The sequence below is a fragment of the Aspergillus fischeri genome, genomic scaffold, assembly GCF_000149645.3.
Source record: "Aspergillus fischeri NRRL 181 1099437636245 genomic scaffold, whole genome shotgun sequence".
NCBI lineage: Eukaryota > Fungi > Ascomycota > Eurotiomycetes > Eurotiales > Aspergillaceae > Aspergillus > Aspergillus fischeri.
In genome coordinates, this window is record NW_001509773.1 from 1,346,731 (window position 1) to 1,360,504 (window position 13,774).

Consider the following 13,774-nt stretch of genomic DNA (forward strand, 5'->3'; position numbering starts at 1 on the left):
CATCATTCCGGATGAAACGCGCATGATTCTGATCTAACCAGGGCTGCTCACATTCGCTGCGATGGTTCCGCAGCTAGTTCTCTCTCTTCCCAGGGAATAGGTACACTTCCTGGCGAGCATACACTAATAGGCCGACATGGTCTATGCCTCCCAGCGAATATCCCACGAGTCGAATTCTAGTCAGCGGATAATGGCCATATATCGCTCGGATATCAAGAACTCAACCAATGCAGGGATGAGGAACGGCGCCTCTCCATTGAGGGGTTCTCTCAAGAGTGATCCCCGAGAGTTGATTCCAGGAATTGCATGCTGCTACACTTCCCTCCCGCTTATTAGGACCATCAGTGCAAGTATATGGCATAGCGACTGGCCCGGGGACAGTACTTAGCCTGGTCCTGCAAACTGAAGATCGCCTTCATAAACAACAGACACTCTGAGCTAGTCTTCAAGTGCGGCCCGGACTGAGTCGCTTTGTTATGCTGCATCAAAATGTCGGGTATGTACAGTTGAAGATGCAAATTCCTTGATATTGCTACCATCTAAGGTAAATCTATGATGTAAATATGCGTATATACCCATGATAAAATCGAAAAGATGATCGTCCGGAAGTAAGAGGTCAATGTACCGCCCCGCTAAAGCAGATGAAATCAATAGAAAGGTCCAACATGGTACTTAACCAACTGAATAACCAGCAACCGAATAACCAGCACAGGAAATGAACCTTGCAGCGAATGCTTCGGTCAATCGAATCACCGTGGTCCAGCCGAGATCAACTCTGGTGATGCGCTGACACGAGAAATGCAATGCAAACTAAGCCGAGCTGGAGAACAATGTACACGGATGAGGATTTACCAGGTTTCCTATGCCTTGTTAGTGAACCATCTTCTTTTCCCGTCAAAAGGGCGAAACTTACGGCAATATATTGACCGGCTTCCTTCTTGTTCTTCCAAAAGTGCTCCGCTTCCTCGCGATTCAGGTTACCCTTGGCCATAGCGACATCCACCAAGGCCGCCTCGACGCCTTCGCCCATGCCCTTGCCGCTACCACAGACAAAGACACGTCCGTCAAGGGCATTGATCACGAACCAGACGAGGTCGGCCTGGTGACGAACCTCTTCCTGAACGTACTTGCTCTCGCCGCGACGGCTCTGGACTACCGTCCGCACCTTATCCTCTTCAACGCCCCATTCGCCGCTGTAGAGCTCATCGAGAAGAGAATCACGAATTCCCTGCAAGACCCAAACCTTGTTGGCACAGTTGGCCGACTGCAGACGGCGCTGGACGAACCCGCGGAACGGGGCAATGCCGACACCAGCGCCGATGAGGAGCATGGGACCGTCGGAGGCAAATCGCTTGGCCAGAGGATTGGCCATCAGGCCACGGAACATGGGAACGTGGAGATCCAGACTCCGGGGATCGATGCCCTTCAGCTCCGCATCGATGGCCTGTCTGGCGAGCCGCTCAAGATATCCGGATCCGACTCCGGTCCGAGTACCGCCCCTCCAGTCCTCGGTTTCCGCCACAGACACTGCAATCTCAATGAGTCTACGGCACTTGGTATCCTGCCTCTGGCATGAAATCTGGGGGTCTTGCGACAGGGAGTAGAAACGTGGCATCAGGGTGTTCAGAACGGATAGAAGGTGGTCGAGGGGCGGCTGAGAGGAGGGGAATGCATGGAGTAGCTGGGAAACGGTAATGTAGGATCCTGTGCGGAGATCGCAGAAAGCACCCTGGCCCTGGGCTGAAGAAAGGAACATGAGTATCTTCTTCTCGTTCGGTTCGGTTGCGTACTCAGCGAGCAGTCGGAATAGAGGCTTTGTGGGAGGGTAGCTCTGAATATCGGAGCACCAGCTCAGGAGCTCTCTCCGGGTGGTGATCAGGTCCCGAGGCTGGTCATCGCCCCAAATCGTAGGCCACCGGCCCTTGGTGGTATGCAACGTAATCTTCTTGTCACGAATTGACTTGGGGATACCAAGCTGGTTGAAGATATCATCAACCTCTTCTTCCTTATTCTTGGGACAGACACCAATCGCCCCACCCACAACAAAATCGACGTCTCCGCTCTCCGCAGGGTATTCGGTCACGTCAATGTCAAAGTGGAAAGTCCGCTTCTCCGCGCCAGGCTTGGTGAGCTCTCGGGCGTGATGCAAAGGCGCCCGGTACACATTGTACGGGGGATGTGGCTGAACGAAAGTGGGCGGGTGATCCGCGGGACCCAGCTTCAGATCCAAGGCCGATGCTGGTACCGCTGAGAAGGACACTGTCTTCTCTGGTATGGGAACAATGTTGGTAAGTTCACTGTCCAACGTAAGATATTCAATATTGAGGTTGAGTCCTCTGAAGGCTTCATTGTCCGGAGGATTGACAGCTTTAGCACTAGGTACCGGTCCGAGCTTGGTCAACGGCTGGCTGCGACAGCATCCACCACCACAGCAGAGAGGCTGGACCTTCTGTGTGCCCGCGGTACCCACGCTCTCCAAGACCCGTCTCATGTCCTCGGAGTTCTGTGAGATGAGGACAGTGGATGCTCGTCTCTGATGCCCATTTCCGCTCTCTGCTAACTGCTTTCGGCTTTCGCGTAAATCAGGCTGCTCTTCATCTAGCGGGGTGAGAGGAGTCGGTGGAGTATCTAAGTCGATCGAGCCTTCGGTTTCTTGAGCGGGTGACGAGCCATTGAAGCTCGTGTCAGTGATCGACAGTGACCGAATGCGAGGTTCTTCCGGAACTGGGTTGTCTGGGTGGGAGGTGGAAGAAACTGGGATGGTTCGGTAGTCTCCATTGCTAGAGTGACTGAACCTCGAATCCTTTGTCGAGGACGGCGTCGGTGGTAAAACAGCGTGCACTATAGTCAATGAACGGTCAGACCTTGACTCAATGTCTAATGTCAATGCGAGTAAAAGTGCGGACGTACCCATTGTGTCGGCTGAGAAGTTTCGAAACGGAGATACGGCAATCAATTGCCGAGGGACAGAAGAGTAGAAGGATATGAGGGAATAGGAAGGGGAAGAAGCGAGGCGAGCGGCGAGACGAGACACAACGGCGGCTGGTTGACTTCAACAAGAGAGAAGCTCAACGAAATCCAGCAATTGAGCTGCAAAGTCTGTCAGGACAGAGCAGATAGGGCGCCGCCAGATCCGCGGACATGCAGATTCGACAGGGGAGTAGAAGAGAAAGGCGAGCGAGATGGGGAGATGCTGGAAGGATCTGGTCCGCGGAGAAAAAAGGAATGAATAATGGGTGGGATGATGGCGGAAACGAAAATGGCCTGCCTGGGGCAAAAAACCGGTGCCGGGATGGCGGTTCCGCTGCGCTAGGTAATGATGCGTAACAGCCGGTGGATCAGATAGGGATATCAATCAGCAGCCTCTAATGTCAGCACTTAGAATCGATGTCTCAACTCTCAAGAATACACATAGTAGATGCGAAGGGGAGGATCAGATAGAGAACGATGAAATAATTATAGAGTAAAGGGCAGAATGTTAGGACCGGGAAATCGAGAAGATCAGATTACCGGTCCTGTTGTAAACCTTTTGCCACTCGCTCTTACGTAGGAACGCTCGGTAACTTTACTTCCTCATGTACTCCGTAAGTAGGCAGGTTGACTGTATCTGACGCAATCGAGCAATTTCTTATTATTTATGGAACTTCTGTACCTCAGGGGTAGGACTAGACTGCCATCGATTTGATTGTTTTCAAACAATATCATCTACCCTTTATCTGATCTCGCCAGCTCCCCATGTACCCTGTAAAGTTAACTGTACTAAGATCCGCTCCTGCAGCTAAGCGGATCATTCTACATTAACCTACGACCAACTCAGACAACGATGCTAATCGCCAGCAGCTGAATGGACAGCTTCGGAAACAATCTAGCCAGCAGTTCTAGTATCGTATCTTCACAGCGAATAAAGTCATAAGAGCTCATCGAGACTCTGAAAGAAGTTGTGCCTCGTAAAATATGATGTATCGGACTGTAAACCGTACGACCAACGGCAGCCGGTTCCCCTTACCGTTACCGATCTAATCTGATCCGGTCGCCATCTTCCCTTGGCCCTTGTCTAGACTGCCAGAATTATGTCGGCCCTCGGTTAAGACGGCACCCTGGCTCTCTCCTTTTGTATGAGTTGTAAATATCGCTGGATGCCCAGGATCAGATTATACTTTCATTGCCAGCACGGGGGCGGGTGTGACTCCGTCCACCTGATGTATGGAGGTGACTCTGAAAGCGGCCGGTCGGCAGGTATGTGGGTTATCTGATCCGGACACATACATGATCCTTTACCAACCGACCTGGATATCCCTTCCTGCCAAGAACATAAGGATGATTGATATTACTGACAGAGTTCATTATTATCAAGGGGTCGCATCAGATAGTCATTTGCTCTGCTCCGTACAATACGGATTACTCTGTGAAATCCTATTCATGTGACAGTCAATCTCAAAAGTGGGGCCATGCCGATGTCGGACTCGATCATATCAATCAGATAGCAAAGTACCTTTCGGACGAAGTCACCTTTAGTCTACCTCTTATTCCATCTGATAAACATGGAACCAATGACTGTCCACAGCCACAGCCACATGCTATCTAGATAATCTACGTGTCTGTACGAGGCCATCAAGAAAATCCACGACCGCCCAGGCAAAGTAAAGCACATCGCACCGAACAATGTCATCCCCAAACCCCTGAAATTCACGACATAGCTGAAAGACAAAACTGTACAACCTAAGACAACAATCACCCGATTCGTAAACACCAATAGTGCTCACCAGTCGCCAATAACGCAAATGCCTATCAGCCCCAGGCACTAGCGAATTCATCGGCAAATAGGAATTTCATCCGAACGATATTCCCCTGACTTGTTACTTAGTTATCAGATCTTACGGCTGGGTCATTTACCCGGTAGTCTGGCTTAGGGTGGCTTCTATTGCTCTACTAGTGGGTACTACAGTCTTGGTATCTTTCCCAGCTGCGTTAAAATAGGACACAACTGCATTATTGCGTAGAAATGAATTGCGCAACGAAAGGATCAGTGAAACGGGATGACGATCTGTCCAGACCGGAGTCCCCATGATGTTTCCAAAATCGAGGTGACCTCAATAGTACTGCTAGGAGAAGAGCCAGCTCGGGAGTGAATCTCAGCTCCTGGAGCTGCCGTAATGGCGTTACATGATGGTTCTCACAGAATATTTATCCTTTTGTTAGCTAAGAATAGCAGCTACTGGTATAAAGATTGTATTAAAATACCGCAGCATATCAATGGCATCGTTTTTGATCGTCCCAGAAATTTAATGCATCCAACTCGCCTTCTTGTCTTAAGTTTTAACAAGGAGTTACTTGAACTCGAGAGCGCCACTCAATCATGAGATTCGCGACAACGTGACAATGTCTATGTACGCAAATTGCACCAAAACGTAATCTATAAAACAAGAAGATAAATACAAACCAACAACCAAGGTTTCTGTATCAAAATCTCAAGCGCAGTATCTGCCCTGTCTCTTCACCAGCGCCACGGGAGCAATGAAGTTATGCCGGCCCCAGAGCACATAATAGACGGATGCAAAAGTAAGCATAGCAAGGTACATCACCACACTCCAATTCATTGTTCTCGTGTCTACTGTCTTCGTCAACGGGAAGAAGGAAAAGACGAAGATGGGAATCAAGAAAGCCAAAGCGGCAATGTTAACGGCCATGCCGAAGCGGCCAAGGGTCCATCGGCGAGGTGGCAGGGGCTCGCCTCGGATACGCTTCAGGAACACGCAGCCAATTGAAAGAATGTAGGAGGATATCAAGGAGGTGATTGTCAGTGATACAATGGCCGACAGGGCAACCTGGGAGCCAATGTTGATCAGGGAGAGAAGAATAGTGACTGCTAGAGAAACCATGACAGAGTTGAGAGGGATATTCCATCCCGGAGTGACCTGCATTGAGCGATCAGTAACGCTGCCAGAGCCATGGGGAGCCTGCTGGCGTGAGACTCACATAGGCGAAGAATGATGAAAATGGCAGTCCTTGATCTCGAGCAAAAGACCATAGTTGCCGGGATGCCGTCGCGACCTCAGTGATTGTGCTGGCCGTGAGCGTGATCACCAAGACCGCTGTCATTGTGTTCGTTGCCGCGTAGCTGTTGGTGGTGTTGTAGAAGATCTGGATGAACGGAAAACCAGTCGGAGTACTCAAGATGCTGTCAACATCGCCGAGGGTGAAGCAAAGAGTGACAATCATGACAAATCCCAAAACTCCATTGACCGCGACAGCTGACATCATTGCTTTCGGCAGCGTCTCCGCAGCATCCTTGATCTCCTCGGCTTGGAATCGGTTCAGTAAAACGCTTCTTGAGCACAGGAAGAAAACACGACACTTACACATGTGCACCGAACAGTCATAGCCTATCATGGCTGTAATAGTGGTAGAGAGACCGACCAGAGTGGCAGTCCCGTCACTATTCCATCCTCCAGCGTTATTGAACTCTGTAAACACTGCTTTCGCACTGTTTCGAGGAGCAAGAACCCAGAGGGGGATAATGATGGCAAACAGCCCTACCACATGAATGATCAGGATGAGTCCTTCCACCATGGGTAGGTTTTTGGCTAGGAACGTGTTAAACAATATTGAAAATGTTGTTATTGCCACCACCAACAATGTGCCGTGCCACCGCTCAAACTCATAGGTCGGGTCGTTTAGAACGACCAGCCCTTGTATGATCGTGCCAGCGAGGAAAGCAATTGATACGATAGCGCACTGCCATCCGGTTGCACTGAGCCATCCTATCAACGTCAGTTTCGCCCACGCAACGCCCAGTTCTTGATGCCTACCGGTAATGTAGCTCAAGAACTTTTGGCCCCTTCGAGGAGCAAACTCGGAAACCCAATGGTATTGACCTCCAGAGGTTGGAGCCCTAAAATCGTCAAAAGGAGCTCAATCCAAGGTGAAAAGACACTCTCACATGGAAGCCATTTCCGCTATACTGGCAAAAACGAGGGCAAATCCTGCCGTGACAATGAGAAAGCCCCATATCAACCCTGCAGTGCCCCCGTCAGTCAGGGCGGAGCTCAACAGCCTTCAACTCCAGAGTCAGTTGCTTTGATCACTGGGAAATACGGGAACAACTGACGTCAATATGACTTCCCACGTTGAAATCAGCGTGCAGCCAAATCCAAGAATCGAGATGAAGCGGAAATTTCTCTGATGGAGGTTCGTTAGAGAGTCTCCAGAATGAGCAGACCTCGCCAACTAACCCTCAAGACCTGCACTCGCCCCAACGCGCTCATGTCTCGTTGATCTGCAACTGTGCCCATATACTTCGGCGCAACAAGACCCTTCACAGGGTACCCGGCCTCTTGGGCGATATCATCCTGTACGCAACATTCCGCTTTACTTTCCCCGAGATGGGTATCTTGAGGCGCCATGAGGACTGCAGATGAGCGAGCAGTGAAAGCCAGTCAGATATTGATGCTAAAAGCTCAGCATGCAGATCAAGTTGGCGGCATACAAGCTCAGGGACGGAGGAAAGAGCACTCTTTTCTGGTGAAGAGAAATAGCGATGCTGGTGCGTTTGCCTCAAACAAGAAAGCGAAAGCTTTACAGGAGGTATTCGCCGAGAATGATCGACCAATGGTCATCACGCCAAAAGCAAGGAGAGCAGAAAAGATACCCAGCCATGTGGGAAGGAGAGGAGAGGCGGCGAAATTGATGGGACTTGCCAGTGCAACATTGCATAATCGCACATCCCTACCAGACATAGTCCAGGGTAGGTATACATTGGTAGCAATAGTGCACTTTCCCGGACCCGCTGGCGATCAATTTGATTGCAAATTGAGTTGTTATCGCGCTTTGCTTTTTCTTGAAGGCACCTTGCATAACGCCAAGGATCAAAAAGAACAACCACAAACCATGAAGCCAAACGAGACATGGGAGCGAAGCCAGATGTCATCCCTCTCCCCACGAGAGTTTGAACCAGAAATGCAATGTGGTACTTTGTGCCAGATACATTCTTTTGCGGAATGGTCAACGTCCGACCCATCCCATTCGCAGGATGACAGAGCTGAGGAATGTACGACCCGAAGCTTAAGAAATCAAAGAGATGCAGGCAAAGAGTTCATCCCCACGTAGCCCTTGTGTAACGCGCAAATAGTGATCACAGGGCCATGGTGATCCCTTGGTCCAAACCGGGCCATCTTTTTGCTCCGGAACTCAAGGACGACAAGAGTATTCGGCAGCACGCAGTAAGATAGATACTCCAGCAACAGAAACAAACTCAGTAATGGAGTGACTGGGCTTCATCAAACCATGTAGGCTCAGCTCAAAATGCACACCGTGATTGCAACCACCGACCACCCTGGCAATGCAAGCCCCTCGGTAGAGCTTAATCTCTCGGTGAGATGAGGCTTGGTTGATCGTCTAAGCGCTGTGGTCATTCGCATTGTCAAGCACAAATTGCCCCGTGGCAGTCGAAAATAATGTCTCGCCCCTCGCGTCAGTTCTGCTTCGAAACTGAGTCATTTTTTCCCACATGGTTAAAACCCCCCCTTCCTTCTCCGGGTCGAGTCCTCCAGCTTTGGGATGGATGATCCTGTCCCAGTATCAACACCTTCATGCTTGACGCAACTGGGGTCGAGTTTTGCTTTTTTTCTAGTCCTGCACCCATCCTTCAGTGCCGTTTGCATGAAAACAATGGTGTTTGTGACACCAGTCAGTCTTGAGACCCAAAAGGAAACTTGCCAGGCTGCTACTGCCAGCCACGACACCGTCTTCGAGTGCACATCACATACCTGATGGATACTCCCCTTGGCTAAATAAATGGCTACCAAATAGAAATGACTATGCTTCTGACCAGACTTGCATCTAATCAAATTCGTTGCAGAGGAATAAAACTCGACCTCTGCCAGCGCTGTGAGGGTTTGCTCTGCAGTACATACATTCCCCTCCCATCTCCAGCTGAGCGTCTCCCTCGGCTTCCATGCTGCCATGGGCCCGTATGTTCCTCCAGGACAGTCACCACCATTTCAGGTGGTGGATGACCTGCACCATGGCGCCTGGATAATTATAACTGCCGCCTTCGGGCTGGTCGTTTCGTTGGTCTGTCTTCTCATCAGGGTGTATGTGCGGCTGGCTCTCAGTCCTCCCTTTGCGTATGATGATTACGTTCTTCTTGGGGCAACGGTAAGCTTTGGGACAAGCCTTCCCAGAGTCAAACCACAGGCTAATGATTTCTGTCATATTCAGGTTGTTGCTATCGCGCAGTCCACACTGATCTTCGTGGCTGTCTCTCAAGGATTCGGAACCTCGATCGACCTGCTGGTGCAAGAGCAAATCAATAGAATCCAAACAGTAAGAGAGCCTGCAAGTTACGCGACTCAAGACTCAACCCTCACAAGCATACAGTTGGTCACAATAAGCGACATCCTCTATCTAATCACCATCTACGTCTCCAAATGCTGCGTCGTGGGCATCTACCTCCGGCTGACGCCTCAAAAAACCCACAACCGAATCTCCTGGGCAACTCTCATCCTATGCACATTATGGATCATCCCAAGCGCACTCATCCTCGCCGTCAACTGTGAAATGAACCGCCCCTGGAAGACATCAGGAGGCCAATGCCGCAACCTGGTGAGCCATGTTCTTCGGAAAGCACATCCTCACTACCCTTCGCTAACGCACATCCAGCTCCAACGATGGGAATTCATCACGGCAATGGACATCGTCACCGAACTCATACTCTTCGGCCTGGCAGTCACCCTCCTCCAAGGCCTCTTCATGTCGCTGAAACGCAAACTCCAAATCGGCTCTGCCTTTCTCTTCCGCCTCCCGTAAGCCTAAACCCAACGCCTCCAGCATTTTTTTTTTTTTTTTTTTTTTCGTACATACAATTCTAATTCTAACCGAACCAGCCTCATCATGTTCACGATCTTCCACATCTACACCCTAAAAGGCCACTACCATGCTCCAGACCCGACGCTCTCGGTCGTCACATCCAAGATCTGGTCGCAGGTGGAGCTCAACTACGCCCTGATCGCATGCAGTGTGTTCTGCCTGCGGCCGTTCATGGCAGCCGTGAGCACAAACTACGGCACGGCGGGCGACTCGAACCTGAAAAGCAGCTTTGGGTCTTCATCGCGGACGCCCAAGGACAATAGCTCCGGGTCTGGGTCCAAGTCTAGGATCGGGCTCTTGGGCGGGGAGGAGAGGAGGACGTGGCGATCGCGCTTGTGGGAGCGTCGGGCGGCGAAGAATGGACGCCCCACGGACCTTGAGAAGTGTTTGGCGACTGGGGGTCTCGCGACCGAGGATTCAACGATTGCACCTTTATCGCCGCCGATTGAGTTGGTGGAGCGGAAGGGGTTGACCAGTGCGGGGAGTGATGGGACCACGAAGATGATCATCCGGAAGGATGTGCAGTACTCGGTCGAGTATAAGCGGAAAAGACCAGACTCGGGTGTTAACCCTGATGCAAAGTACTGGGATACTTATGTAACGAATGAGTTGTAGTACGACACTGTACGATATGTAAAGACCGGATGATACTGTAATGTTGATTCACCAGTGACTTCTATATAGTCTAGGAAGCCCAACTGGATACTGGAGTGAATGCTCCAGGTTGGGCCTCTTATAATCAGCAAACAGAATGATTAGACCATTTCCTTTCCCTTGAGCAGACGCCACCTAACCATGCCAAAGCACAAGCCTCGACATATTGAGATGAAAAGGGTTTGGTTGAGAAACCTATGTACGAGCAGAGGGACGCTTGAATGGATGTGCTTCCGTGTTCCTGCTTAATCGTTAGCTTTGGCGAGAACCTCACAAGACAACAGCACATACAGTACGTAATCATCCAAGCTGACAAGCCCTGGTTCGGAGAAGACGAGATAGAAGTACTTCAAGGTCTCTGCCAGCCAGAAACTCTCCATGTAATCTAACTGGGTTGTCTTCACGTCCCGGACGTCGTCTATCGCGGCATGGGCATGATTGGTTCGAGTTGCTTTCTCAATGCTCTGAAACATTCTCCATGCATCGTCCTGCAATTTCTTGTCCCCAGTGATGCGGTACATGATGAAAACTGACTCGATAGCCTCGGGTCTAGAACCAATATCAGCACTACTACACCCGATGCAAGACGAAAATCAATTGTCAGCAAATCACATACCGCAGCAAATATCTCGGATCCGATATCTCAGTTAGGCCAGGTTGAAGCCCACTCTCCTGGATAATTGTCTTGGCTTCTTGAACAGTGTCTTTCTCCTTTGATCCCTTGGCCAGTCGCCGCCGGACATCTTGGTACCACTTCTGCTCGTCCCATTCACAACTATCCATACTCTGGCAAGCGCTGAGATGCATGATTTCCGGCATGATTCCGGTGGGCATGACATCGTATGCCCAGATACAGCCATCTGTTAGCTTTCGTGCAATTGAGAGCTCCTCCGGGCGGTTGAAAACCTTGGCCCCGATGCCCACAGTGCCCCCAAAAAAGCATTTCAGATGTTCCCATTGAGGCTCCGGGGGCGCGTTAGTTGCGAGACTCGTGTGGGTGTTCCCGGCGAAGAGGAGATCCTCGCCGTTTTTGGTCATGGGTCGAAACAATAAGCGCTTCTTGATCGCCTCCATGGCGGCGGCATACATCTTGCGGTATTGATCCGTCTGAGCTCCCAGTAGCATATGCTCTTTCGGCAAATACTCATATGTTGAGTCGGCCATTCCACCCACAGTAAAGCGAGGGTCTGTGAACTCTAAATCCTGAGCGTTGACCATCATAGGCCACAGCCCAGGGATTTTGGTCTTATTCTGAGCGTCGTCGAGAACGTCTGTAATTCGTTGGACCGCATCAAAGTACTTGGGATCATGAGTCAGCTGGGACAGCCTGGTGAATTCTAGATTCAATGAACCCAATTCTGCGAGGATAGTTTGTCTGCTTGGTTGAATGCTCAGGCCTCGCGCAGATCTATGGCCTAGTTAACAGCAGCTTTAAGTGGTTCCAGAAACAATGGCCGGCTTACCTGCTCCATTGCCAGCGAGACTGGGGCATCCTATTGCTAGTATCAAAAGCATCGTAGATCATGTCGGCCAGTTCCACAGCCTTCTTCAGAAGGATCGGGTGTTTTCCGTCGGTCAGGTCGTAGGCGCCAAGTAACCCTCCTACATATCGGATAGTAGTCTCGAATACATTGATCTGGGTGGCATCGGTGGTAGTAAAATCAATGCTCTCAATGGCATGCAACGCATCCTTGAACTCGTCTTCCATACCCATAATGACAAGAGTGTCAAGTGCGTCCACCAGAGTGGCAGCCCAGCCAGCAAATGTGGTTCTGTAACGAGCACTGAGGGGCGAAAGTTCATCGCGCATCCAGGCATGCTGCTTGTACCCTTTCCAAGCATGCGTGAAGGCCTCCTTGACGGCCTTCTGTCTGTTCACTCTTTTTCTTCGGCCAAGCCATGATTCCTTCGCGAAGTCGTACTGGACACGAGGAATTGCGGATGGCGCGGGAGTAGGGAGAGGAATAAAACTGGAGACAGGATGTCTTTCGGTATGTTTGGTCCAATGGATACGGTTATCGTTCTGCGGGGGTTGGGGATGGTATTCTGCGTAGTATGAGTGGTCGTCGACAAAGGGAGGTTCCGCGCCAGGCGGTAGACTCGAGAAAAGGAAGAAGGTAATGAGAATTAGAATAAAGGTTGGTAAGGCATAGCGATAGCGCCTGCGACCTAGAATCATAGCGCTGAAGATGAGGTGCTCCCTCGACTAGGGACAGCTGTTGTGGAGACAATGAGGGAACCGAGCTTCTCTAAGCTGGAATTCAGTCAATAACGAAACGACGAGGCAGCATCAGGCGGTCTTGATGCAGCATGGCCAAGGCAAAGTTGCTTGACAGATGTTGAATGTTGGAAATCAATGAAGAGCAACATTCGGGAGGTTAGTGAGAAGGAAGCGCTTGAGTACGGCGGAGTAAGGGAGGGGGAAGCTCCAGACGCCGCACTGATGTACACACGACAGGGCCCCCCGTGAGAGTGGAGAATAATAGCCTGTCAGGGTCACTCAGGGACTATTCTGGGCCATGATCGCCCTTGTTTTAATAAACCCTTGGAATCCATCTATTAAACAGATAATAATGATTGGCGGACAAATCTTGCGACTGATTGTCTAAGAAAAGCACTGCAAGGAGCTTCTAGCACGATTGTTTTCTATGCCTGCTTACGAGAAGTTGGTAAGGCGCAAGCCGCGCAACCCTCATTCTTCGAGCCCTTCCGACTTCAAATTCCTGTACGGAGTATGAGTATGCTGAAGACCCTGAGCAGAGATCGGCATGCAGTGGAAAATAAGGGGCCCGCGTAGATTGGCGTGGCAGTATTGTTCCTGCACTGTCAAGCTGATCGAGGAAGATGTGTCGAATCGGAGGACAATAGGCGTGCACATCAAAGGGGACGGGTATCCTCATTGCGTAATCCAGTGGTCCCAAACCCTTGATGCCTCGAACAAACTACCAGTCATAGGTAGATAGGCATGGGAAAAGCAAACTAGGTCTAGGCCTATCTAGCGGGTGGATATTCTTTCTATTCTTGTGTTTGATCCTCTAACAATCCAAGACAGCCAAATTCCGTCTCTCTTGGTCCGCGTCTTGGCATTACAGCTGATATGTAGTTTCTGCTGCTCATACAAATCCTCCAGGACTTGGGAGATAATAGACCAAATTCGGGAACATAATTGTTGTGTGTAGCAAAGGGAGATCCAGTCATTTAAAATAATACCTTGCTTGGTTGATGAAGAAATGTGAAACGCCGGCCGAAGTTC

The 13,774-nt window shown here is 50.4% G+C and overlaps 4 protein-coding genes across 4 annotated transcripts, besides 2 other annotated features; 1 reads left to right on the forward strand and 3 right to left on the reverse strand.

Annotated features, from left to right (window-relative positions):
* Positions 1–672: 672 nt before the first annotated feature.
* NFIA_105950 (FAD binding domain protein) lies at positions 673–2,914 on the reverse strand (the record flags this gene model as incomplete). Its single annotated transcript, XM_001267003.1, has 2 exons — positions 673–786; positions 914–2,914. The coding sequence occupies 2 exons, from the start codon at positions 2,912–2,914 to the stop codon at positions 673–675; spliced, it is 2,115 nt and encodes a 704-aa protein (XP_001267004.1).
* Positions 678–708: a microsatellite.
* Positions 2,915–5,468: 2,554 nt separating the features above from the next.
* Positions 5,469–7,403, reverse strand: NFIA_105960 (putative GABA permease; the record flags this gene model as incomplete). The annotated part of the gene is made up of 5 exons (XM_001267004.1): positions 5,469–5,915; positions 5,977–6,302; positions 6,360–6,761; positions 6,810–6,892; positions 7,297–7,403. 5 exons carry the CDS (start codon positions 7,401–7,403, stop codon positions 5,469–5,471), a joined length of 1,365 nt encoding a protein of 454 aa, XP_001267005.1.
* A 1,558-nt stretch (positions 7,404–8,961) lies between these two features.
* Positions 8,962–10,482, forward strand: NFIA_105970 (uncharacterized protein; the record flags this gene model as incomplete). The annotated part of the gene is made up of 5 exons (XM_001267005.1): positions 8,962–9,156; positions 9,220–9,324; positions 9,379–9,603; positions 9,661–9,803; positions 9,885–10,482. 5 exons carry the CDS (start codon positions 8,962–8,964, stop codon positions 10,480–10,482), a joined length of 1,266 nt encoding a protein of 421 aa, XP_001267006.1.
* Positions 9,831–9,852: a microsatellite.
* Positions 10,483–10,716: 234 nt separating the features above from the next.
* Positions 10,717–12,700, reverse strand: NFIA_105980 (glycoside hydrolase family 47 protein; the record flags this gene model as incomplete). The annotated part of the gene is made up of 4 exons (XM_001267006.1): positions 10,717–10,762; positions 10,813–11,070; positions 11,138–11,929; positions 11,985–12,700. The coding sequence occupies 4 exons, from the start codon at positions 12,698–12,700 to the stop codon at positions 10,717–10,719; spliced, it is 1,812 nt and encodes a 603-aa protein (XP_001267007.1).
* Between the last annotated feature and the right edge of the window lie 1,074 nt (positions 12,701–13,774).